This window comes from Rousettus aegyptiacus, unplaced genomic scaffold (genome assembly GCF_014176215.1).
Source record: "Rousettus aegyptiacus isolate mRouAeg1 unplaced genomic scaffold, mRouAeg1.p scaffold_m13_p_6, whole genome shotgun sequence".
In the NCBI taxonomy this organism is placed as follows: domain Eukaryota; kingdom Metazoa; phylum Chordata; class Mammalia; order Chiroptera; family Pteropodidae; genus Rousettus; species Rousettus aegyptiacus.
This window is the reverse complement of record NW_023416309.1, coordinates 1789692-1816763: the sequence shown is the minus strand read 5'-3', so window position 1 is coordinate 1816763 and position 27072 is coordinate 1789692. Positions and strand designations below refer to the sequence as shown.

Below are 27072 nucleotides of genomic sequence, written 5' to 3'. Positions count from 1 at the left end.
GGGCCAAGTTGTGAATCTGGGTAGTCTGGCTACAGTCTTTACTTTGTAACCAGTATACTTACTCTATTGCCTGAAAAGAAAAAATGTAAATAAAGGATTTTGCATTCACACAAGCTTTGGGGCTGCTACAAAGATAAGCCTGTTTTTCAGGACTTCTCAAAGACTTTAATATGCATTTCCATAACACCTGGAACTCTGTATCTGTCTCTGTCTTCCCGCTTCTCAGAAGCCAGCTCTTGTCTTTTTTCAGACTTCTCTCATTATTATAAGCTCGCTCGCGTTCGCTCGCGCGCGCGCTCTCTCTCTCGCGCTCTCTCTCTCTCTCTCTCTCTCTCTCTCTCTCTCTCTCTCTCATCACTAGTCTCCTCTTCTCTACTGGATCATTCTTAGCACACAAACATGCTCTAGTAATTCTCACCTGTACACCTGTATAAAAAGCTCTCCCTTGGCCTCTTCCATGTTACCACACTATTTCTCTGCTCCCATTCATATTGGAACTTCTGGAAAGATTGGTCTAGGCAGGATGTCCTCCCTTCTTCACCCTTCAGAAGTCTTCGGTCTATTCCTGTCTAGTTTCTGGCCTGTTACTCTGCTACACTAGCAATAGCTCCCTGACTAGTTTTCCTGTAGCTACTTTATTCCCCACCGCCACCCCGGCTCCAATTTTTCCACTCTTCACCAGTGGGCAAAGGAGCCTTGTTGAAATGCCAATTTCAATTAATGTCTGTTGTTTTAAAGCCCTTGAATGCTTCCCTCTATACCTTAGAATACAAATAACTCCTTACCATGGGCGACAGGGCCCTACAGTGCCTGGCTCCTGCCTGACTCCAGCCCTGTCCATCTCTCACCACGCCAACAAGGACACGGGCACTCACGCAGACTTCTATAGCTATTCCCTTTCTGCCTGCAGCTGTCTGGTTGCATGGCTACAATCTTGTCTGCCAGTCTCAGTTCAAATGTCACCTCCTCAGAGAGGACTTCCTGACCAACTTGTCTAAAATATGTCCCCTGAGATCACCTTCAGAGCACTTATTACAATCTGAATGTATCTTGTTTATGTTTACTTCTTTTTTAACACAATTCAGCTGAATACAGTACATTTTAAGGATCCTATTGGCTTTATTAAGTGATTCATGAATCAAGGAGTATCCAATCTGATAGAAAGGAGCTCTGAGGAGCTGTACGAAATGAAAGACTCAGGGAGATGGGAGCCGAAGCAAGGAAATAATACTGGCGAAAAAGGGCTTGGTCATTGCAAGGCCACTTTCCTTTGGGGGATGCAGGGGTCTAGCAGGCAGATTACCTCACTAATGCTGATTGGGTGATTCCTGGTTGACTGGTTTAAGACTCCATTTCCAGGAGAGCTGAAACTGTAATCAACTATTGTCTTGTTTTTAACACTTCTTTATGGTTTTTCTTACTCCACTAGAATGTAAGTTCTATAAAAGCCATGACCTGTGGTCTTGTTCTTCTCTATCCCTACATGAATGGAGAGCTTGTGAATCTCTGCAGTGGATATAATATGCAGTGGGGAAGTGCTGTCCAAAATACACACACACACTTTTTTGCTCTAGCTATAGACATTCGCATACAAAACTGAGTTCAGGTGTCATTTCTGTCAGGAAGACTTCCCTTTCCCCTGCCCTCCGATTTAGAAGTCTCATAACATTTATTTTTCATCTTTGCATAACCTCCATCAAAGCATGATTGGGGTAATGTTTTCAAAATACCAAGCCAGTCTGTCTTCAACGTAGACTAGTACCTAAGAATACAATACATGATGCACAAATGCATCACCAAATCCAGACAAGAACATCAGATATATCTGAATCGAAGGACATTCAACAAAAACAAACTCAAAACATGTCAGGGTCATGAAAGACAAAGCCTGGAGGACTGTCACAGATAGGAGGAGACTAATGAATAGTGGCCACTAAACGCAATGCTGGATCCGGATTGGATTCTGAACCAATAAAAATATGTTTTGCTGTAAAGGAGGTTGATGGCACAAGTGGCAAATCTGAGAAAGGTCTGTGGATATTGAGGTCCCAGAGGAATCAGGTCTTGAGGACACAGCAGGAGAAAGACAACGTAGGAATAAGAACCTGACAAATGAGCAAGGGCAAATGCAGAACACTCATTTCATTAGCTCACGTAGGGCTGGCGGGTGCCCACAGGTTAGCTGCAGAGCCGCACAGAGTCTGCGCTCTGGGATCCCAGGCAGCCACACACGTGGGCAGAGGAGGTCAGGAAATGGGTAAAAAAAAAAAAAAGTCAAACATAAGTGTTAAAGCACTTTTGAAGTAACCTGAGATCAGAGTCCTAGATTTTTACCAGTTTTCTAGTATTGCACCGTCAATTATTCCATACTTAATGTGACAATTCTTTTTAGCAACTTGCCTTTACAGGTAGGTTTTCAAGAAATTAATTCCCTGTCTTTTCACATTCATAATTCATTGATTTACTTAATGTTACATGATGTCATTACAATAGGTCAATACTGATGTCAATACAATAATTATAATTTGAATCCACAGGTTTGGGAACAAGTTTTGTCAATGTAACTCAGTTGGGGAGAGCCAAAGTGGATGAGGACGGGATGTGAGGCCAGAGCCCATTAGCCTCAGTGCTCAGCATGCTTCCCAAGCATAAGTCAGCATGTTTTACAGACAGAATGGACAGTGCTGGTTAAATGGAAATTGGAGGATAAAACATGTCGAATATTGTCAATTAATTTTTAGTGAAAAATCTCATTTGCTGATCCTAGCTTTGCCAGCAGGTGGCAGACGTGGCTCATGAACTGGTTTGGGCCAAGGACTTGTCCATAGGCTGAGGCTTTGACAGTATTAGTGGCTAAAAACCGATGACCTCCCTTTCATTATGTTAAACCTCTTTGGTCTTTTCTGCTCCTTTGATAGCCTGGTAGCATTTTATCACCAGGTCAAAGTTGGCAGAATTCCAGGATTGTGGTGACAGGACTCAGGACCATAAAAATACACTAGTGTTCCCACCTACCTTCTGTTAGCCTGTTTTTCTTCTGAATGGGACATGTGGACCCAATTCCTATCTTACTAGGTTGTTGGAAAAAATCGGTCACCTCATATTTTTCCTTGAAATAGAGGGGAGAGCAATATTTCACCTTCTGGGGAATCCAGTTACCCAGATTCCCTGATGTGATGGCTGTGGGCCTGAGAGTAGGTGTTGTTTTCCACTGAACCCCTCCACAGAGCTCCCAGACTGAACTCTGACCACTGATGCCCACACTTCCCAGGAGCACCGAGACCCTGGCATTCAAAGCATCGGTGCAGTACTTTATACCTGACTCTAGGTAGATGGGTGGTTGGGCCTCAATGACTTCTCCAGAAATAGTACTCAGAAATTAAGGCATTTGAGTGACCCTCACTCCCCGCAAAAAAAAAAAAATCACTGCATGTTAGTGCTCCAGGTAATGAGAGGCGCTATGTAAGGACACTGAGCAGGAGCAAGGGACACTGATGCTGGCATTGCCTATGCCACAGAGACCAGTCCCGTCTGCTTGGAGACGGCTTCTTTGGTGCCCCTAGTGGCCCATCCTGAGGTCTGGCCCAGGCCGGGGCTGTGTAGTGGTGGCTAGAGAAAGGCTTTCTTGAGAAATCTCCCCTAATTGGAGCTTTGAAGTCTGAGGATGAACTGAAGTAGGAAGTTGAATGGGCATGGGAGAGGGATTAGCACTAGTTCGAAGGAAGTCTGCCTGAGAGATGGGCACAGCCTGAGGTGTGGGCACCTGGAAGGCCCTTCCCAGCACCCTGGCTCACTTCTTCTTCAGACACATGCCTTGCCACCCTGCACAGGCCCAAGTTGCAGAAGCAGGGGTTCTGCCCCCATGCTAAGCTCTCGTATGTTCTAGCCATGGAGCAGAGCTAGGGCCAAGTAAAGGAAAGCAGGTTATAGTGGAATTTCAGGACAGACACCAGTCCAGAGGCCTAGGTGGCTCAGAAGAGAAAAAGAGACAAAAATCATCTTGCCTTGAGCACAGGGATGATAGAGCTGAAAGCACACAGATTTGCATAAATCCAGCTTCAGTGGCCATAACAACCTCTGGGTACTCCTCAGGGAGCTTCACATCCCACTACTGAAGGTCCCATGGCATTCCAATCATGGGATACCTTCAGGACTCCCAACCCTGATGGAAAAACAGTAGAGGTTACTTGGTAACCCCCATTTTGCATGACCATAAAGAAATAGTTAGGCATCATGCTTTCAGAGCAAATTTAATAAAGAATGCAAAAGGTTCCCAGGTGCCTCTGTTTTAATGGCTGAGGGACTGCCTCCTCTGCCAGGCTCTGCACAGTTACAGCAACATCTAGATCCTGTGGGAGGCTCAGGCTCCCAGCAGTACCAACCCCCACACCCCGGAGGTCAGGACTTCTCTCTTCAGCTGGCTCCAGAGCGCCTGGCAGTCCTGAGGCCCAGGTCTAAGCCACAGGCCTCTGGCTCCTCACATGGCCAGGGGCCATCTCTGCTGGGGGGTGGGGGGGCGCGGGGAAGGGGGCAGGGGGCGAGCAGCACAGCAGAAGTGAGCACTTCCACTCCTTTACTTTGGGGCTCCAGCACCTTTTGCACCAACAGTCAGGGTTCCCAGGGTTGAAAAAAACTCCTCCATTTCCTTCTGCAGCAACTGGTTCCTCTTCTCAGCATCCTCCCGCGCCCGCTCCGAGTTCCTCAGCTTTATTTCCAGCATCGTGTACTTCTTCTTTTCCTGATCCAGTTCTTCCTCTAACCATGACATTCGTTTCCTCAGGTCTGCAGAAGCCTCCTCAAGTCTTAAAAAAAAAAAACAAGAAAAAAGTCACTGTTTTAGACTGCGGCTCATTGGATTTGCCAAGCAAGTTCTATTTTTGGCAGATGTGTGCCTACTGCACCCATGATAGGGGGAAGGGTCTGGGCAGGCTGGGCCTGGAGAGTCAGGACATGTGCGGACTCGGGCCTGGCTCTGGGTGAGGCTGTATAGGCCTCGTCTGCCTTTTACAAAACCCTAGTACTTCACCCCTAGAGGACCTGGCCTAGACTGTGATTCAGAAACAGCAGTGTGAGGATTTGGGCCTTCAGCACTTGAGGCTGGGGCTCCCTGAGTCCTTGCTAAACTATAAAGACCACTTTCTCTGGCCCAGTGAAATGTCCTGTGGAGGGATGGACTGCCCCGCTGGCAAAGAGCAGGACCAGTTCCCTTACAGAGAGGAAAACAGAAATTTGTCCCCTTGCCTCTACTCTGCTATGAGAACTCTTGAGCTGTAGCATCGCTCTTTCTGACCACCCCTGCCCCCAACATCCCCCCTCCACTGCACCCCCACCCCATGTCCCAGCCAGACACAGCAACTTGTGGAAGCTCCATTCAGTTGTCACTTCCATACCTACTCATCTTTCATGCCCCAGCTCAATGTCTCGCCCTCTGTGAAGCTTCTCTTGATCCTCCCCAGCAGGTCACATTACTGTTCCTTTATGCTACCAGAGCCACACCAGGCACTTCTGTGGAGGGTAAACGCTGACGTATCCACCTTTCCAACCAGATGACCAGCTCCTATAAGGATGCGCTGAGCCCAGCCCCTGGGGACCAGCCTAGCTACTTACAGGGCACATGACTATGAACAGGACACAAACTCCCCCAACACCTAGTGTGTCCTCTTCCGAAAAATGCAGGGGACAACCTCCTTTGAGCACTATAGCTACCATGGACAAAGACCACATGTGCACAGATCAATGCCTGGCACACGGTGTATATGGAGCAAATATCAACTCCCTGCTCCAGCCAGGACAAGGCCAGCCTTCCATCTCAGTCACTAAACACAAAGCACAGAGAGGGGGGGAAAAAAAAAAACTCTCCACCCGTCTTCCGTCTAGGGAACACAAGGCATGCTGTCGGAAAGAAGGCCCCTAAGGCAGATGGCAGTGGCCCCTATGACTCACATCGCTGCTTCTCCTCCAGTCCCAGGCCTCCCTTTGCCAGTTCCTCCCCACACCCTTGGGGCTCCTGAGCTCAGGGCCTGGGCCTCCCCTCTTCCTCTCCATGCCACCCCTTGAGTGACCCTGTCCAGTTTCCAGGCTCGAAGAACCATCTACATGCTGACAACCCTTAGCCTGTATCTCCCTCGACTCCACTTGGTACCTGAATGAGCATCTCCAACTTCACAGGCCCCCAGCCGAGCCCCTAATCCTTCTCCCAGCCACCACTCCTGAATCCTGGTCTCCTCCCTCAGTGAACGCCTTTCAGTTACTTGGCCAAAATAAAAACGTTATCCCTTAAGTCAGTTCTTTTTCTCACACCCTCACCTCCGACATCCAATCAACTAATAACCTTCCAAATATGCTTAGAATCTTGCTCTTATCTCCATCTCAACTGCTGCCCTTTAGGCCCAAGCCACCCAGTTTGGCCTGGGCCCCTGTGGCCTCCTAACTGATCAAGCTGTCCTTAGCAGAGCAGCTAGGTACGCCTATCAAAGGGATCCAAGTGCTCAAGGTGCTCAGGTCACTTAGACTCTTACTGGGAATCAAATCCAGAGCAAGGCTCTGACCAAAAGGTCCCACCCTGTGCCCCACCCCTCTCATACTCCACCCTGCCTGCCCCACCCTTTCTTTCACCTGCCCACTCAGCTCCTGCCCCTCCCCACTGGAGCCCCTCACTTGGCTCGGCTCTTCCCTCTGCCGGAAGCACTGACTCTGGTTCTCCTCTCCCATAAGCAGTGGCTTCCAACCCTCTCCTCCCCGCAGCTCCCCTATCCTCTGCTCCTTTCCCTCCACACAATTTTATTGTTCTCCTTTATCTCACCTTCTGACATACTACATTCATTTTAAAATCTACCTTGTTTATGGTCTCTCTGTGCCCCTAACCACCACCAAATAAGAATGAGGGCAGAGACTTTGATCAGTTTTGGTCATAGCTGTGTCCCCAGCATCTAGCACAGTGTCTGACACGTCGCAGACATTCCATGTGTTTCTTTTGAAAGTGCAGGAATCAGGGAGCAAGGGAGACAAAGCATAAGCTGGTCTCCCTGCTCCCACCCCAGGCCAGACCCAGTGCTGATTCCATATGTATAAACATATTCCCCAAAGGCCCATTGAATAGGGCCCCATTCCTTCTGTGCTCAGAGACCCTCACTCTAGACCACTCCTCCAACCAGGATGATGGATGGCACCACTCTGCCAGGGAGAGTACTACAGGGGCTGTTGCTGCTGTCCCTTTGCCTCTGGGGCCTCATCTTACCTCCAACTCACCAAGCAGGAGGTAATAAGAGCAATGAAGGCTTCCTGAGCACCCTGGATATGGCAGGCTATGTGCTGAACACCATCACTCCGTGTGTCACTTAATCCTCATGGCAAATGTGAGAGGTCACCCAGGCTCAGAGAGCCTGCCCAGATGGACACTCAGTCAATACACAATGGGGTCAGAGAGCCTGCCTGAGACACTTGGCTAATACATGGTGGGGCAGGGACTCGAACCTAGAGAGTCTGACCTGGAGCCCACCACGAAATGACACTGCATTTACTCAGAGAAACTAAGCCTCTGAGAAGGTGAAAGAACTAGAAGCTCAAGTGTGAAATTGATTCCGAGGTCCTGTGAGGCCAAGGCCAGTCTCCCCGTGATAATGCTGCCCATGCATTCTATAGCTTTTGTCTGGGCACTTAGCTCCAGCAGTAATCATGTTCCTCTGTACCTCTGCCTAGTACAGAGGAACCTGGAGCTTACATCTGTGGGGATTCCCCACAATTTTGTACCTTGGGGTTTCCTCATGCTGTGTCCTTTCTCCTCCTTGCTCAATTTGACCCTATTGGCCCTTCCGGTCCTGGCTCAGACTTTGCCTGCTGTGACCTCCCTCGTGTCAGGGGCCTCTGCCCTTAAAGCCCTTCTCCTGACACAGTGCCTACCTATGCACGACACTCCCTGGGTGCCCAGAACATGGCAGTCACCAGAACAAAGGGCCATACACTGCCATTCCAGTTCCCTGTGGAAATCCCAGGCTCAGAATTAGAAGCAAGACTCCTACCTCCACTCTCTCTGATGGAGAATGGAAGCACTGAAAACCCACCAAACCCTCTCTGAGTGGGTGGAAACTGGGTTCATAGGTCAGACAGCTGGGCAAGAGGGGCTAAGGAGTCCGAGGTGCTGATGGAAGCACTGCACACTGTCCAGTGCGAACTCTGCTGGTGACCTTAATTGGAGAATCCGGTCCCTGTGAGCTGGAAACACCCTCCTCGCAAGGAGGTTGGGAGACTCAAACTCTGGCCATCTGTGAGCAAGCTCACAGGGCTCGGAATGTGGCATAAAGCCTCCACCTGTGGCCAGGGCAGGTGGGATGGCTTGGCTCAGCATGGTCAGCTCCCTCCTCAAAGTAAATCGGATTCTCATCTGGGAAGGAGTCCTCAATCCATATCAGGCCTGACCATGGTCAGCCAGCCACTTGGGGCCTGCATTACACATGGGTACATCCCCAGGCCCAGAACTACAGGACTGTACCCATGCATACCCCAGTGGGCCTGCCTCCTCCCTGAGAACGACATAGGGACCCCCAATCTGAGCCCCTCCATCAAAGGTGCTCTGAGCAGCTCAGGTGGTGACTCTGATTCATTCCTTCAGCAGGTATGCATGGAGCTCTGACAGCTGCTTGGGAGGTTTCCCAGACATAGGACCCCTTCCCCTCCATCCCCAACCTGTCCTGGGAGCATTCTCAGAAAGGTGGCTTCTGGGGGCTGACTTTCTGAGGCCAGTGCCCAGTGAGCTGCTGGCCACGAGGTTCCGCTCGGCCGGTGGGCTGGCGGCCTCACGCTGGCCAAGCGGCTGCAGCCCTTTACCTTTTCACACTTGTCTCGTACTCAGTCCTCTGCCGGCACAGCTCCGCCCGGAGCTCTGTGACCAGGCCCTGGAGAGCCTCAGAGCGACGGGCATGGTCCTGGGCTGGGCTTCCCGGGTTGCTGGGCTCACTGCTGCTGAGGCAGGTGCCCACCTCGTCCTGGCTGTGGCCCAGATCAGGGGATCTGTGGTCCTCGCTGCTGCTGGGTAAGGGGGAGGGCTCCAGGCTTGCCTCGGTGTGCAGGGAGCTGCAGGCAGAGGAGTCACTGGCTCGGCAGGCTGTGCAGCTGCTGATAGAGTCCCTGGTGGAAGGCTCGCAGGCGGAGGCCCCGGACCATGCCATGCTGGCCACGCTGGGAGTGCTGGGGAAGAGACTGGGTGGGGGCACATTGTCGTAGGTGGAGAGTCTCTGCGAGGAGCCTGAGTCCTTGAGCCAGTCTCCCGATGAGGCCCGGCGGTGGCCACGCAGGGAGGACAGCCCATTCATGAGCCAGTTCCCACCAGAGGAGATAATGGGCACCTCCAGGGACGAGCTTCCCACCTTCAGGCTCCCTGACCGGGATCCTGACTGCCGGAAAGACTTCCAGTTGGGCAGAGTCTGCATCCTCTTCCCAGAGATGCTGGTAGCAGGGCTGAGGGGAGAGTTTCTAGAGAGTGCTGCCACAGTGGCCCCATCCAGAGACGAGGTCCTGTGTGAGGGCAGGCCAGGGGTGCCAGGGCTGCTAGGCTCTGCCTGGCTGTCCCTTGTGACCTCCTCAGAGCCCCATCCTACGGTGCAAGGGGTGCCGCCATGAGGGGAGGCTGGTCCTTCCGTGGTCCTTGCAGTGAAGAGCTGGCCGTGTCTGCGGATCAGGACTGTCATCAGGTGCTGGACGAGGGAAGTTCCTGCCAAGAAGATGGAATGAGAAAGATCTGGCTGTGGATGTCTCTGGTCCAGGCTCTACAGACCAGTCAGAGGGCACCACAGTTTGGACCCACGGTGTCTGGCTCTGCCTGCAGCCCGGAACCAGCCTGCCTCAAGAGAGGATTCGACAAGAGCATGTCATCAGCCACCCTGAAGGAAAGGACGACCGCTACACCCTTCAAATCAAGGCAAAGACAGAAAGCTCTTGCCCAAGAATCCCCTTCCTTGGACAGGTGTGAAGCATGGAGCGCAGAAGAGATTCAGTGCCTCCCAGCCTACTCCGTCCAGCTGGGTGGGGGCGGTTGCAGGCACAGTAAGGCTGTGGGGTGAGCAAGGGGCAGGCTGGGACTGCCCCAAACCAGCACCTGGGTGTCAGAGCCCTCTGGCTGTCCCATGTCACTCCCCTATACCGCTGATATCTGTACCTGACTGTCCACACTCTCAGAGGCACAAGGCTCTGGGACTGGAAACACAGATATTTTACAAGTACATGAGGGCACACACACACACCTACACACAATCATGCACACATATAAACACAGCTCCCCTAGTATGTACAACCTCCACTCCTCCCCACCTCATCGTCACACATGATCCTCCTTCTCTAGGCCACTGCCCCTGACGTGCATGTGGAATCTGCAGAGCACTTGGTTCCTGAGGCTGTGGGTGGGGTCAGCAGCAAAAGGGGATAGTGGGGGACCACAGTATCTGTCACCTGCCCCATTCCCTTCTCAGTGAAAGACCAGAGACCCAGAGGTCTCTAGGTGATAAAGAGGGTGGAGTGCTTGGGTAGACCCTCCCACTAGAGGTACCTAAGAATCCTCGAAAAAATAAAGGAATCCATAGGCCAGCCAACTGGGTGAAGCAGGAACTCGGCAAAGTTCCTGGGGTGATTTTTCAGCCTTGGGCATTTGTGTAACCTGGCAGGCAGGAGGTTGGGGGCCTGGGGAGGGAAACCCAGCCAGGTAGGCCAAGGACTGGGGGATCTAAACAGAGTACCACACCCCCAGGGAACACTCCCTCAGCTTGGGGGGCCCATCCCTCCCCTAGGTCATGCTCAGCAAGGAATGGTAACTCTGCCCTCAGCTCGCCTAGTGCCAGGGGTAGTGGGCTCCAGTTGGCATCTGTCCTGCATGAGGTTTGCTCAGCCTCTGCTCTCCTTAGTCAGGACTGGTTGTCAGTTTTCTGTCTGTGAGTGGCAAGACTCACACTAACTCCTGTAGGGCAGTCTTCCATGGGGCCTCTGAGCATGGGCTCTCATTTCCAGGCCAGCCTGCATGTCTGCCCTTTAATAAATCTGGCTGACAGACTCACCTCGCCTCTCCTAGCCTCATCTGTGAAATGGGGGCAGTAACTGCAGTCTAGGCTGCTTGTGAAGATTAAAATGAGGTGATACAAGTAAAACATTTAGTAGAGGCCCTGGCATATTGAAAGCAGTTTCTATTTTTATCATCTTACCGTTATTGTTTACTATAGTACAGATACTCCCCAGTGTTTGCAAAGCTCTGACATCCAGAAGCAGCCTGTGACAATTATTTAAGTAAAGCAAAAACATCGCGTGTATTCAAAGGCAAAGCGTGGACCTTTTCTATGCCTCAGCTTCTCCTGCTATTCTAATTGCACTGATGACCTACTGTTACCATCCATGGGGCAAAGATTTTTTGTTTTTATAGCTAGACCCCATGGGGGCAGGAGAGTTGGTGGAGCCTGTTGGGAGGCCCCCAGGGAGTAGAGCCATCCCTCTAGCTGACCTGGGGTGATGGTTCTGATGACTGGCACAAGACCAGGGTCAGCCCAAACCCCAGTGGCACCCGGCATACTGCACACGTCCCCATTACCTTCCATGATGGTCACTGGGTCTTCTATCTGTGGTCGAAGTATATTAGGTCCAAAAACAGTTGCCAGGTTCTGGACGCTCATCTTGTTAACATTTGAGTGAGACTGAACTTCATCCAGAAACCTGACAAGTCAGGAAGAGGCAGTTGGCAGAAAAGCAAATCCTCATACCAGCTCTGCTAGGAGCTGCCTGGCGCCCACACCCAGCCACACCCACACATTCCCACAGCCACTGGGCACAGCCAGCTGCTCCTGCCAGCTCAGAAGAGGGCAGAGCTAGCAGAAGCAAAGGCCAGTGAGACATGGGCCCACTGTCAGCATGGAAGAAAGAAACATGACTGTCCTCCCTACATTGGGGGCAGATGTTCAGGAAGACCCAGACACCCCAGCCTGGGACAGGGTGAGGGCTGCCATGCACACACTCTCCCAGTGCCTGAGCCAAGGTCGTGGTCAGGAGGCAGACTCCTGGGGGAGGGGACAGTAGGAGGCACCCAGAGGAGGCAGAAAGGACATGGGTGTGTTATGTCGCCTTCCTCGCAGAACGATCCACAGAGGACTTTAGCATTGCTTACTCATGGTGACTGTAAGACGTGCACTTGCAGGGACTGTGTTCTTTTATATTCCTCACTGGCTGATTGAGTGATACTCAGGGAGCAGCGTGGAGTGGGAGAATGACCCAGCCCCCCAGCTACTTACTTGCAGATATATCTAAGCAGGTTGTAATTAGCCAGGGGAAGGCTGCTCACTTGTTTAGCCAACTCCAGAGTCCCCTTGGTATTGAAAGAGAAAAAGAGCATTTCAGAGACCAGTAACTAGCCTTTCTCTCACTGAGGGAGGGGTTGGGGGGTAGGCAAGGAGGAAAGAGGTGGTCTGGGGATGGGGGCGGCAGGCACCAGAAGCCAGACCTTCAGCCACCCATGCAGCCTGGCCCCAGGTGAGCAGAGAACACCACCACCTCCGTTTCTGAGCCAGGCCTGTGACCTCCTGGGTGGGCGGATTTACTTTGGGGGACTGGTGTGAGGGGTGTGCCTCTACAGGGCCACAGAGGAATGTCAGGGCCAGTGCTCAGCTCACTTATCGAGACACAAATATTTGCCAGATAAAGACCCCTCATCTCCCACATGGCCATAGAGAGGGCAAACACTCCTTCCCCAGCCAGGCACCTGTGGGGTAGGGGTGGGAGCCTCTCTCTTGTCTCAAATTCTTTGGGGAGGAGGCAGGATATAAACAGATGAAAGGTCTGGTTGTTTGTGAACCCTGTGGCAGCCTGGGCAGCCTGAGGTGGGTGTACGAGGAGGTAGGAGTGCCTACTGTGTGGTGTACCTGGGCATGACCGGATCACAGACTCCTTTAGGAGGTACCTTCTCCTCCCAGGGACCAAGGCCTCACACAGGGAGGGCCCTACACAGAGGGGATGCTCCGGCCCCCTACCACCACATAGCAGGACACAACAGCACCCCCCTTATACCCCAAACACACAGAGCAGGCTGCAGGGCAGAATCTAAGTGCCACAAAAAATGATGAAAGTCAGAGTTCTGTGTCCTGATTCCACTGCTCGCCACGCACCCCTCCACCTGGTAGGCTTACCTCCCAGGATGGGTCCCCAGGAGCCACTAACCTCCCCCTCGTCCTTGGTGAGCAGCTGGGCACAGCTGAGGAAGTCCTCATATCTGGCGAACGGGACCACAGGCTCAGGGAGTTCCCGCAGGTAGAGCTTCAGCAGGGAGGCCACTGTGTGCACATCGGTTGTGCTGCCAATAGGGGGACACACTTGAGGCATGGGTGCCAGGGAACTGCAGGAGTGACCAGCACTTTGCCAAGCACCTCCCCACCCCCAGGGGCAGCCTCTGCTCTCATGGGAGCACAAGGAAAAGACACAGGAGTGGACACTGATTCTGCATTCACTATCCCTGGTCAAGGAAAGGCCCAGGCTGCTTCCAGAAGCTATGCACAGAGGTCCTGAGGGGACAGGGACTGCTAGAGCTCCAGCTCAGAGGCAACCCACAGCCCAGGCCTCTGCTCAGCACCCCTGTGCCTCAGGTCTGGGTCAGTCCTCAGGGCTGACAGTGTCTCCCTCACAGACAGTACGGGACTCTGAACTGCTGCAAAAGCCAGAGGGCCCTGCAGGGAAGGCATAGTTGCTCCCCACAGAGTGGCTGCTCTAGATGGGAGGAATCACTCATGGTCCTGGCCAGCTCACAGAGGAGGGGCCCTGTGACAGCCTGCCAGCTAACCAGTGGGAGTGAGGAGTTCCCTTCTGTGGGCCTGTTGGTGGCCCCAGCATCCTCTGAAGGCTGACTTGGAAGCTGCAAGGCTCCTGGGGGGAAGAGGAGCAGGGAGCCAGGGACACAGCTGTCCTTGCCCAAGCCTGAGTTTGCTCCCACCCCCCACCTGCCCTTTGATAGAAGTGGAGGCGCCATGTCAAAGAGGTCCCAGGGCACTGGCCACTAGAGGTGGGGCAGGTCAGAGGTCAGACCCTTTCCTCTGGCCTCTGGGTTCCTATCACACAATGAATGCCTGGGCTTCTGTGCTCCTTACTCTATTTCCAGTACCCCAATGCCCAGTGTGTCCAGTCCAAGGCCACAGTCTCCAGCTCCCAGCTCAGAACTGCCTAGGCTGAGGTGCGCTCCCATGGAGAGTGGTGACCCTGGGCTCTGGGTTCGGGCTCTGGGATTGGGTCCTGGACCTCAGTCTTGGCACCTCCTCCAAGCTTGTCTGGCATGGCATCCAGAGCATATGTTGGGTTTCCTGTGTGCATTTACTTGTCTGCCATCTGTTCTGGCCACTTGAGGGTAGGACCTTATCTGTCTTGTTTATGGCTACACCACTATATCTGTGGGGTGTTCTCACTCAATGGATGGGTAAAGTGAGTGGAGTGAAGTAAGAAAGGGCTGTTGAGGGAGTCAAAAGAGCCTCCAGGGAGAGCGTTCTCCATGCTCGGTGCTTGGTGGTAACAATGTGGACAGGGCTGGGAGAGCTGCAAAAGGACCACAAGCCAGTGTGGTAGGAAGGGACAACTCTGGTGACTGAGGTTTCCAGGCTGATGGGGCTCTTTATGGAGGAGGGAGCCCAGGGCTCGAGGCTGGATTCCCTATAGAGCAGAGCGTGGTCTGCCCACAGGGAGTATGGCTACCCTAGAATGCCTCTGCCTGTGGGTAGGTGAGGAGAGTAGCCCCAAGACCCCTCCCTGTTGGGGGGTGAATGAGGAGAGAAGCCTTGGGACCCCTGTATTAGGGGATGGGTATAAATGCAGGAACAGAAGACCACCATGGAGATGATGGAAAAGTGGGAAGGAATGGTATCAGATTACCCCAGGGAGCAGTTTCTAGAAGGGAAAGCACCCAGAGCCCAATGTCAAGAGTGAGTTTCTGGGAATCATAGAAGGAACAACCTCAACCCTTGGCCACACAGGCACAGGATGGAAGATGCCTGGCTGGCAGAGTTTCAGAATGTACAAGCTCATTGAGATTGTAAATTCTGGACTGCAAGCTCAGAGTATGAGGATAGAGCTTCATGAGGCTCCAGATAAAAGGGACACTTGTGCCCTTCTGGGCAGACTTCCTCTGGGGAACAGTGGTCAGTCTCAGGCTCTACATTTAAAGAAAGAAACTGTCTGACAGACTCTCTTGGCTACGATGATGAGTCTGGGCAGAAGCTGGAGGGACTGAAGTTATTCTGCCCAGAGAGGAGACCTGGTTAGGCCAAGGCTACCATGAGCCCACTTTGGGCAGAGGGGGCCTCCTCTGTGAGGGCAGATTTGATAAGAAAGGGCAGAAGCTCCATGGAAGCTCAGGTAGGCCTGATGCAGAAAGAACCTATGAAAAGCTGCTTCAAATGGGTAGGGTCCTGTCAAAAAGAAGAGGCCCCCAAACGACCCCATCTCTCCTGTCCTAGCCCTTGGACTCTTAGTAAAGTTGTCTCCACCAAGAGATTGGAGCCCAGGACCTGGTAAGTCCAGTGATGGCTTAGAAGAGATACTGGCCCAGGATAGGTGGAGAAGACTCCCTGTCCCAAAACCTGAGAGGATGTGGGGCCACAGCTGCTACCCCATCTTGTTCACCCTGAGAAAGCACAGCCCAGAGACAGGCCCTTCTTTTCTCCCATTTGGGGGCATTTGCAATGGAAAAGGCCTGCATGGATGTGACTGGCATGTGGGAGGAGCTGTCTGAGAGGGGCCCCAGGACTGCTGCAGTGATTTTGGGTCCTGTGTTCTGCCCACTGAAGAGGGCTGGTTGGGCACACATGCACCAAAGTGAGGAATCATCTTGCCCACCATCCTGCTGCCAGGCTTCCTGGGCACTGGTCCACCCCTGCCACAGGAGCTGGTGGCCTGGGAGAAAGCCCAGCAGGGGGAGAATGAGGAGGTGATCCCATCTTCACCCCTGCTCCAGAGCGCACCTGTCAAACAGTGGCTTCTCCCCACAGTCGAAGGAATCCTGCAGGTCCCTCACCAGGTTGGCCTGGCCCGGCATGCGGAAGAGCCCTTCCTCAGTGAGCCCACGCTCTCGGATGAAGTCCACACACTGCTCCACCAGCAGGGGGGCCAGGCGGGGGCCATATTTTCGCTCTTGGTGAACCGTGTCCTCCAGGCGCTGCCCAAAGATCCCTGGGTACAGAGAGGACCTGGTCACACCCTCAGCTATCCAGTTCAGCAGTGGGGGTGTGTGCTTGGGACAATGGGAGGGCAGAGGTGCTATTAGGGCCAAAGGTGGCTGATCCTGAGGGAGCAAATTAGAAACTAAGAGGGCACACACTGGGTAGATGGACTCTGGGCCACCTGGGCCACCTGGGCCAGAGAGAAGGAGGGCACAAAGAACAGGCGGCCTGCCCTGTCCTAAAGAACTTGTTCAAGCCTGAGAAACCTTTAATGGGAACGTGCATTACACATTTTATTGATTTGTTTATACCATAACCTCCAAAGAGGAGCAGCTTACATCTGAAAACTCAGGACTATGTCCACCGAAAGACATGCCCTAGAATGTTCTTAGCAACACTTCTTGCACTCCCTCCAAATGGGAAACCATCCAAAGCCCATCAGCAGTAGAATGAGCAGACACTTATGGTCTGCTCACACCATGGAACACCAGACAGCAAGGAGAACAGACGGGGCACAGCTCATGCAACAAGACTGATGATGGATTCGTGTAAAAACATAATCATGACTCAACATTACTGATCATCAAGGAAACACGAATCAAAACCACAATGAGATACCACCACACACTCATTAGAATGGCAACTATTAAAAACAAACAAACAAAAAATGTTGGCAAGGGTGTGGAGAAATTAGAACCCTTGTGCACTGTTGGTAAGAATGTAAAATGGTGCAGCCACTGTGGAAAAATTTAAAACAGAATTATCATATGACCCAGCAATTTCACTGCTAGACATAAACCCAAAAGAAATGAAAGCAGACTTAACCATATATTTATACACCCATGTTCAGAGCAGCATAATTCACAATAGCCAAAAGGATTAAGCAACCCAAATGTCTATCCATCAATGAATAGATACACAAAATGTAGTGTATATGTACAAAGGAATAGTATTCAGCCTTAAAAAGGAAAGAAATTCTGACACCTGCTATGACATGGATGATCCTTGAGGACATTATACCGAGTGAAATGTGCCAGTCACAAAAAGACAAATACTACATGATTCCACTGATATGAGGTACTTGGAATAATCAAAATCATAGAAACAGAAAGTAGGACAGAGGTTACCAGTGGGAGATGGGGAGTTATTGTTTAATGGGGGCAGAGTTTCAATTTTACAAGATGGGAAGAGTTCTCGAGATGGATGGTGGGGATGGTTACACGTTACGAATATACTTAATCGTACACTTAAAAATGGTTAAGATGGTATACTTTATGTTAGCTCTACTTCACCAAAATTTTTTAATTTAAGAAAAAGCAACATATTAAAAAAACGAAAACAAAAAACTGAAGCCAGATCCAGAGCACACGCTTCACGACTCCATTTATACAAAATGCAAAACTAGGTCAGAACATGGTTACCTCAGTGAGTCAGTCACCAGAGGGGCCTGAGGGACTTCTGTGGCATTGGTAGTGCTTGGATTCCGGACCTAGGCACTACTTACCCAGTTCTGTCCACTTTGAGAAAAGTCATTAAATGGTACACTTGTGATTCGTACATTTTTCTGATGCTACATTTGCAAGAAAAAAAAAAATCAGGAAGCAAAAGACCCCAAATATTTAATACAGGACAAGAAAGCAAATGAAAAATAGAGGGAGAAAGGAAGAGATAGAAGAACTTTTGCTGAGAAAACCTGCGACAACTAAACATGCAACTGGACTCAGAGGTTCCTGGATCAGGCAAAGAGTAGGAGTTGAGATCCATAAAGCTCTCTATCTCACAGTGAGAGTAACAGAAGACACAGCCTTCTCCCACCCCTAAGCTCTACAAGGACTCTGGAGTGCCTGCCATCCTCTCCACAATGCAGAGACCTTCACTGCAGGATGGCCTCAAGGGTGTGCCAGGGGCATGATGTCACAGCTCCATTCTGTCCAGACAGTTCTGTGGTCCATGAAAGATGCAGCCTAGGCAGGTGGAATCCTGAGACATGGATAGTGAGCCAGTAGGTAAGAGGTTCAATCCCTCCCCTGGTGCTGAGCAGTGGCAGGAATCAGGGAGCCTACTTGGCTCCCCATGCACAATGGCTATTTTGCAATAGGATACAGCAGTACCTAATACAGTGCCTGGCACAGAGTAGGGTTTGGTGAATGTACCTTCTCACCTTGCCCAACCAAAGACAAAGTACACAGAATCTGGGGGAGGAAGACACACCCTTCTAGAAAACATGCTCACATAGAACACACCCAGTGATGCCATCAAAGCTTTAGGAAGACGTATGTGTGTGTATACATGCATGCACGTGTGTGTGGACTTGTGTGTGCATATATGCATTTGTGTGTACATGAATGAGTGCATGCTTATGTGCATGTGAGAGGGCATGTGTATGCACGTGTGTGTATGAGGAAAGTGCTGAAATAGCTAACATACGGCACTTCTGGTAGCAGGTGCTGTTCTAAGCACTTTACATGTATCAATACATTTAATCTTCACACAGCTTGATAACTTAGGGACTATTCCCACTATTATCATCACCATCATCACCATCATCATCATCATTCTGATATTTCAGATCAATAAACTGAGAGACAGGGGTTTAAGGACACACCCAAATTCAAACCCATGAAATCTGGTTCCAGGTCCAGAAAATGTCCTAGGCCACAATGCTGCTCTTCAGGATGCTGGTGCATGGACACCTGTGTGATACTATCCACCCACAGCCTAGCTCCTGTGTTTCTTCGGTCTTTCCTTACCAGCAGTTAGTTCCCAAAGATGCAGTCATTGGGCAACAGGCAGAAATAAGTAGAGACTACAATACTGACAAGAAAGAAAAAGCTACAGGGCTCTGGGACTTGATAAGAGAGACCAGCTGCTCCTGCCCATGGGGATGAGACCAGAGGGGCAGAAGGACCCGTCAACAAACCTGAGCACAGGGGCTGATGCTGCCACAAACTGGCATAGTGGCTGCCTGGGGCAGCTCTGAGAAGCCTGCACAAGGAGTCCCCAGGGCCCACCACTAACAGTGTCTAGGCCTCTCTGCCCAGCCCAAGAGTGGCCTAGGCTGGTCCTGGATACACAGAGCCACTGCCCCCTCTTGTTTCACTCAGGGCTCAATCACCTATGCTCAACAAGGGGCCATATGAGTCCAAGATGCTCTTGTTTAGCTATTATGGTGTTTGAAACATTTTCAAATTAGTTATTTAATTAATAGAGGTTAACTAAAGAGTTTTCATATAAAAATCTGGATCCCCAGCTTCTTTTGAAAAATCCACAGATCTGGTGACACCAGGTCCAAATTCCCAAATAGCAACACTGGCAGAGTTCAGCAACATCTATGCCCTTTGATAGTCTGTGCACTTGTTCATCCTCTGCAGTCCCCATCACACCCACCTCACACTTCACTCATGTGGCTTTGGCAGGTATTCACCTCTTCTGCTTTGGTCACAGATATTCCCCAAGGACGCTGGGGTCAGGATAAACTAGAAGAAGTGTCCTGACCCGCAGAGGGTTGAAATGGGCAGTTATGCCTGTCACGACCAGAGGCATCTGCTAGGGCCGTAAATGAGCAGGCAGAGGACATACAGGGTAACTGTCCATGAGCAGAGGGTCTCCAAGAAGGGAGGGCGCTAGCCTGGCATTGCACCCTCCGTGTCCACCTTCTAGCTCATGCACATACCCTTTTTACCTCAGCTTTTCCCACCACTTGAGCGTCCTGAATGTGTCTGCTTTCCTGCTGTCTGGCCTGGGCTTAGAACACGGGTTACTCTACCTGTAGGCCTCTTTCCTCTTTGGTCTGTGCAAACTTCTTATTAGCCCTTGGAGGCAGTTCAGATGTCCTCTCCTATGTGAGCTCTCTCAGACCCTCCCTCTAGCACAACCACAGTGTTTTCATTTTCCCTAGGCCTCTATCACAGCCAGTGCAAAGACAGTCACTTCTGCCTGGTCTTTTCCCAGGGGCCACCTCCCTCTCTCATCCGAATTAGCGCTGAGCTTGGAGCAGAAGTTGAGGAGCACTGAGTGAAAGTTGAACACACAGCCCCAGACAGTCTCCAATCTCATTAATGTGCTCGGCTCCCCACCCTCAGCTCACAGGTGACTATGGCCACAGTCAAAGGAGAGAGAAGCTGAGGAAATGAATTCTAAAATTATCTCCAGAGAGCCACAACCGTTGGGTAATTCCATCCAGCCTCTTTTTGGCGCTAGCCTTTCCTGCTCTCCTGTCGCCTATCCCCAAGACATCCAAGACATCTGCTGTCCGTCTGTCCCTCCCTATACCCTTCCATCACTCTTGCACTTGGGCCTAGCCCTGCTCTAGGTCTTAGAGAGCCTGGAGCTGCCCAGAGGGTTAGAAACATGTAAATCCTATCAGGATTTACTGATAAAGATCAGTAAGACAGATCTTTAAATCCCTTTCCTGCCTCCTACCTTTCCCCTACCCCCAACACTCAGGATAAAGCCCAAACTTGGAAGGGAGGCCAAGTACTGCCCACCCCTTACCTCCCTCCACCAGCCTCTGGGTACAGAGCCTGGGTCAGGCAGAGACAGCTCTGCCTCAGGGTCAGCTCCACTGTTAATGAGTGCTTGAGTCTCTGACGGCCCCTCCCATTCTTAGCACAACCAACACCTCTTCCAGGAAGCCTCTTGAGCACTCTCCCCACCTCCCCACACCCATAAACAGGGCTGTGAGAGGCAGGAAAGGGAAATTCACAGGGCCCTGGGCTGTGGGAGGAGGGGGCTGCAAGAGACTGGCACAAAAGCAGAGGCCTAAAGGCAGACCTGGGTGGAGTCTGACAAGGACCCTGGGGTTGGAGGGTAGGTTTCAGGGAGTGTGTTTATAGAGGCCGGGAGAACAGCAGTAAATCCCTGCCCTGGCAAAGACCATGGGGCATAGTGAACACTCAACCCCGTATATTCAGGGACTCTGGGAAATGATGAGTTCCCCCAGAAGCCTTCCAAGTGCTGAGCCTGGTCATAAGGCCGGGTTAGGGTAGAGGCGGGGACACAGGTAGCAGATAAAAGTGCAGGTCAAAGGCTATAAAGACAGATTCCAAGCCTACCGACATCCGCACTGGTCTAGGTGCATATCCTGGCTAAGTCATTGAGGAGCGGAGTGCCCCCTTTCCTGGGCCTCAGTGTTTCTATCTATAAAATGGGGATGATCACGCCAGTCTTTAGAGGCTACCCTGAGACCCTGTCCCCTACCTCCAACCTACCAAGCCATGGGATTGAGCCCGCATTCCCAGCACAGCCATGTAGAGCCTTTCATGAGACATTGTGCGGGGTTCTTCCAAGCCACCCTTTGAGGGAAAATGCCTTGGAAGTCCCATGAGAAAGCCTCACTCCAGCCCAGCCTTCCAGACTTCCTTCCCAACTATCCTCCTACTGGAGGCACCCTATGCTCAAGCTACAGGGCCTCGCCTCCCTCACCCAGGGGCCTTGCCTGCCACTCTTCTTGCCAGGGTCTCTTTGACAGAGACTGGCAGGGCCCGGAACAGCCACACTGAACTCCCTCAGCCCTCTTGGCACATCTTCAAGGGGGAGCCTTGCCAAGAGCCAGTTCCAGTAGGTTTGTCAGATCCCTGGAAACCCTGCCAGCATGCAGGTTCCTCGAGGTCCCAGCCCACGCTCTTCACAAAGCACAGGCTTTGCCGCCAGAGAGGAAACTGGCAGAAGCTGCTTTTCCTCTGGATGAACCTGCTGACAAGCTCAGATCTGAGCCAGGCCTCTCCTATGCCAGCTCTCTGGCAAAGTCTGGCCCTCACTCCCCTTTCCCTGGAATCCCATGCAGGAGGAGCAGGAAGTCTGCAGGCAGAGAGGTCAGCTGGCTCAGATTAGCTGGCTCAGGTTCCTGTCCTGAGTGACCTCAACCTCTTTGAGCCTTGTCACTGCCACTTAATGAGGCTGTGAGCAGCCATGGGAGAGCCTACCACATCAGGCACCTTAAAACAGGTACTTGATAAACATGGCCTTCTCCTGAGCCAGAGGTCTGGGGGATGGGGGCCTCCAGCAGGAAAGGCAGATGAGATTCCCTCTTGGAGCTGATCCCGGAGCAGAAAAACCTCAGGCCTGCTCTAAAGATACTAGGTCTCTCTCTAGTTGTGGAGACAGGGAGACCACAGTCAGGTAGAACATGGTTCCTCAAACCTCAGGGCCATGGACCAGTACTGGTCTGTGGCCTGTTAGGAACTAGGCCTCTCAGCAGGAAGTGAGCAGGGGGCTAGCCAGTGACGCTTCATCTGTATTTGCAGCTGCTCCCCTAGGTAGCATCACTGCCGCAGCTCCACCTCAGTTCATCAGGCATTAGATTCTCATAGTAGTACCAGTCCCTGGTGTCAAAAAGGTTGGGGACCACTGAGAAGGCATAATGTGGAAAATCTAAAATTCTCTCCAGAGATCCAGACTTGGGGTAATCCCTTCCTCTCTCCAAGACAAGCCCCATTCTCCCTGCTTCCACCTCATGGTTCGTAGAATCACCCTTCCATCACTCCCGCATTCGTGCCCATTTGCCAGGTCTGCTCTAGGTGCTTGAGAGCCTCAGAGTTGTTCGCAAAAACCCTAAACCCACCGGTCCCTCCAGCCCTGCTGAAAACCCTTCTCTGCCTCATCCTGCCCCATCCAGCCCTTGCCAACCAAGAGGCTGAAAGCAGCGTGAAAGAAAGCTGCCATAGGTAAACATCATCTTGCGGGGTCCCGAGCAAGCCCCAGGGCAGAGGTGATACCGCCCGCCCTCCCGGTGGAGGCCAGCTTCACGCCCTGCACAGTGGCCTGAGGCCTAGGGAGGCAAAAGTGGGCGAGCCGTGGGCTTGGGGTCAGTAGCCCAGGGTGCGCATCCCGCTTGGTCCCCTCAGTGGTGGTAGGGAGGGGGAGGGGTGTCCTTTGCAAGACCTCGCTCCCTGCCTGCCTCAGCTTCCCCACCTCCGCACACCGGGCGCCCTCTCCAGGAGGAGGCGCCTGGCCTCGGTCTCTGTCCCCAGACACGCTAGCGTCCCGCTCCCCCAGTGCCACTCGAGGTCCGGCGTAGGCACCCCTGCACTCCCTTGGCTCTGGGTCTGGCCCCGCAACGCGCATGCGTAATGCTCCCCAAGCCTGCCGCCCGAGTACCGGGTTCGAGCGCGCTCTCGGCTCAGGACACCGCTTCCCCCGCGGGGCACTCGCACCGGTCCCGCCCTACCTGGGGCAGCGGGCGCACAGCAGGCAGGCAGGCGGCAGGGCGGCCGCGGGCAGGCGCGGCACCCGGAGAAGGCCCGCGCGGCCGGCATCAGGCCCATGGCGGCCCGGGCGCGGCGGCGCGGCGGCGGCAGGAATGCCCGGCACGCGCGCAGGTAGCGGCTTGCCCGCCGCCCGCCCCTGGCCGGGACCCTGAAGGGAGGGAGAAAAGGCCCGGGACTTGGGAGTGCCTGAAATGCCACGCCTGAAGCTGAAACCAAGGAAGACCTCCGGTTTCGAACATCTGCTCCCCCTCTTCCAAATACCCCATGTTATTACGCACCCTAGGAATACTAGCAACTCCCATTGATGGGTCCCTCCTTCCTAGCCAAGGGCTGGCTTTAGGAGCTCCCATTCCCCGAAGACTGGGAGGCAGATGTTCCAGGTCGGACAATGGAGGCTCAGGAAGGTCAAGTAACTAGGTCTGGGTCGCCCCGCTAGAAGAGCGCTAAGGCCAGATCTAAAGCTGGGCTGCCGGCTTCAAAGCTGGCGCTCAGGACTCCAATCCTCTGCTAGGCCTGGAGCCAGCGCCCCAGCGACGCTTAACAGGAGGTGTCTTGTGCAGCCTTGAAAGATAAGAATGAATGCCCCCATTTTGCACAAGATGCAGCTGAAGCGCAGAGAGGTTGTGTAATTTTGCTAATGTTACACAGCTAGTAAGACAGATCTGTAATTCAAAACCAAATGATCTTTCTGCAAAGTCTATGATCTTCCCATTGCAGGATTCTGTCCTGATAAAAATCCCATACTTCCAAAGTGTGATGACTGTTATGGGTACACAGCCTCAGGCATATACCAGGAGGGCAGATGGAAAGAGAAGCAAAGTCCCAGGCTATGCAACACCAGACAGGAAGGATAAAGGTCCTGTGGACAGAATTCTGGAAGGGAGGGGTTTAGGGGAACTCTAGAGCTAACAGGGGTAGGGGGTTCATCTGAAAGCTGAGTGTGCAGGGCAGGGTCACTTTTGCTCTCATTAAGCAGGGCCTGGACTAAGGTGAAGCAAGTGAGGCACTCACCACAGGGGCAAAATTTAAGGATGCCAAAAACTTCAGTGATCAAGATATTTTTTGCAATATTTTTAAAAATACAAGGTAATGCCAAAAAAAAAAAAAAACATCATGGTGAACAAAATATCAGAATTGTAAATAAAGACAGGATCTGGCCCTGCGCTTGTATAGACTAATCCCACTCACAGATCCTGTCTTTATTTATATTATGAATGTGGTAGGCTGAGTAAAGGCTCTCAACGTGTCCCCACCCTAATCCCTGAGACCTGTGGCTATGTTACTTTATCTTATAAAAGGGACTTTTAGATATGATTAAATTAAGGATGGTGAGATTATACTGGATTATCCAGGTGGGCTTTATAAAAGGGAGACCGAAGGAAATTTGACTATACAGTTGACCCTTAAACAATGTAACTTGAGCTGTACAAGTCCATTTATACACAAATTTTTTTCAATAAATACTGTAAATGTATTTTCCTTATGATTTAACATTTTCTTTTCTCTAGATTGCTTTATTTTAAGACTACAGTATAATATATATACTGTAAGGAAGGGTTTAGGGGAACCCTGTGTTACTCGGTTATTTATGTTATCAGTGAGGCTTCAGTCAAAAATAGGCTATTAGTATTTAAGTTTTGTGGGAGTCAAAAGTTATATGTAGATTTTCTACTGCCTGGAAGTCAGTGCCCTTAACCCCCACACTGTCTAAATTTTAATTGTAGAATAGGAGGCAACATGATGAGAGAAGCAGACTGGAATGATGAGGCCACAACCAAGGAATGTGGGCAGACCTTAGAAGATGGAAGAGGCAAGGAAGAGGCTCTCCCCTGAAGTCCTCAGAAGGAACCAGTCTTGCTGACACATTGATTTTAGTCTCCTAAGACTAAATTCTGGTTCCTGACATCCAGAATTGTGAGGGAGTAAGTTTGTGCTGTTTTAAGCTGCTAAATTTGTGGCAATTTGTTAGAGCAGCAGCAATAAAAGACTAACAATAGATTTGAGGAGCACTGATTTGCGTTTTAAAAATGATTAGAGTAAAATATTTACTGATTACTGAGTTGTTTGGTGCCCCCTTAAATTCTGTGCCCCAGACTAATGAGGCTCTCCAGTCCTGACCCTAATACTAAGTGTGGTATGGGAGCTGAAGTCCTCCCAAGCCTAGATGTGTGTGTTGTGTGTGTGTGTGTGGGGGGGGGGGGATCTCAGTGTTCTCCCTTTCCAGAGTTCAGGTAAATATGAAGATGGAAGGGCAGGTCATGGTGCCAGGGCGACCATAAGCCAGGAATGCCCCATCCTAAATGTACCAGAAAAGCCTGGGGCTCCCACGGCCCAGGGACCCACTGGGTCTGAGCAGCTCTGTCTACATTAAAGAGAAGTGTGCTCAGGCTCAGTGGAGGAACTTATTCTGGAGAGTAGGTCTCTCCCAGGTGGGCAGGTGAGCCCTGGTACTGACTTGCTTTCTCCTCTCCAGCCTTGGTTTTCCCACCTGTATTGTCACTGATTTAGACCTGCCGACCTCTGCGGAATTCCTGGCACACTCTGCCTTCACCTAGATCCACCTATGGATGGACGTCTGCAGCTGCTTCCCATTTAGAAGGCTCTGGAGTCTGACATGCACTGTCATAATGAGCTCTAGGTTACGCTCTAGGTTACAACGCCCACCCCACCTTGGGGGTCGTTTTAAACCATGGGTTCTGTTGGAAGTAGGTGTACAGAGGTAGTCATGAAATTGCCCTCTTGGGGGCAGGGCCAGGAAACAGGCTGAGGGTCTGTCCTCTCACACAAGCACCTGGTGACAGGTGACCTCTTCCGCTGAGGTGGCCCTTGTTTCCGAGCTATGTGTCCTACAGGACCTGGGTCCAAGACCTCAGAGACTGATTCAGTCCTCAGTCATGATTTCCTCCCCATGACCCCTGTCCTGCTATCAAGACCGCTCAGATCCAGAGGCTCAGGTGTCCTGAAGCTTGCCTGGCAATAGAAAACCCATGGATGTGCTCACCCTGGCGACGGGCTGCGGTGTGGCAAACTACTGAACCTTTCTGGGCCTCTCTGCTTCCTTCTACAATGTAATTTGATATAACAACCCCTGGCAAGAGTAATGCATGGCAAGCATGAGATCCCTCACTCTTTCCTCAGCCTGATGTGGAGGACCAAGGATGCCTGGAAGAAGCTGAGGGCCAGAGAACTGGACCATAGGACACCAGAAGGTCTCCAGGCATCCTATTCTCCATAGCAGGCATCCAGCACCAGAGCTCTGAGCTCTATCAGAACTGGGTTAGAACAACAGCTTCCCGCCTACTTCTTTGTGATCTGGACAGATCACCTGCACCTCCCTGATGCTCAGTCTCCTCACCTGTAAAGGGGCTATAACAGGATCAGTTTCTGTTATTGGGCTGTTGTGAGGGTCCATCGAGATGCAGAGCTCAGCACAAGGACACTCTGAATAAATGTTAACTGCCCTGGCTAGTGGCTACCTCTCTCTGCCCAACCTCTCCACTTGTGGCTGGGTTGCTGATGCATTGTGCAACGGCTGACACAACACCCTGCACTGGGCCTTACCTGATAAGTCACCATGATGCACTCTTTTCTGGCCTATGATCTAAGCTCTACTTAGTACAAACTGAAGCCTGGCAAGTCAAGCTGACAGAGCATTCCCATCACAGCTGCTGGGAAGGAAGACGGATTTAAGGATCCAGCAAAGTTGG

General features: G+C 51.7%; 1 protein-coding gene across 11 annotated transcripts in view; it reads right to left on the bottom strand.

Moving 5' to 3' along the window:
- Nucleotides 1-2290: 2290 nt before the first annotated feature.
- The window catches only part of ARHGAP22 (Rho GTPase activating protein 22), a 184749-nt gene continuing 159967 nt past the window's right edge, over nt 2291-27072 (bottom strand). For 4 of the 11 annotated variants that reach the window (XM_016142843.2, XM_016142848.2, XM_016142850.2 and 1 more), the window contains 6 exons: nt 15960-16167; nt 13180-13312; nt 12258-12331; nt 11564-11685; nt 8824-9706; nt 2291-4802 (listed from right to left, as the gene is read on the bottom strand). In XM_016142843.2, the coding sequence (XP_015998329.2) occupies nt 4574-4802; nt 8824-9706; nt 11564-11685; nt 12258-12331; nt 13180-13312; nt 15960-16167 (1649 nt within the window). In that variant the 3' untranslated portion in view covers nt 2291-4573. Of the gene's footprint in view, nt 4803-8823; nt 9707-11563; nt 11686-12257; nt 12332-13179; nt 13313-15959; nt 16168-27072 lie in introns of those variants that run through there. The other 7 variants (XM_016142849.2, XM_016142844.2, XM_016142846.2 and 4 more) reach the window with 7 other exon arrangements.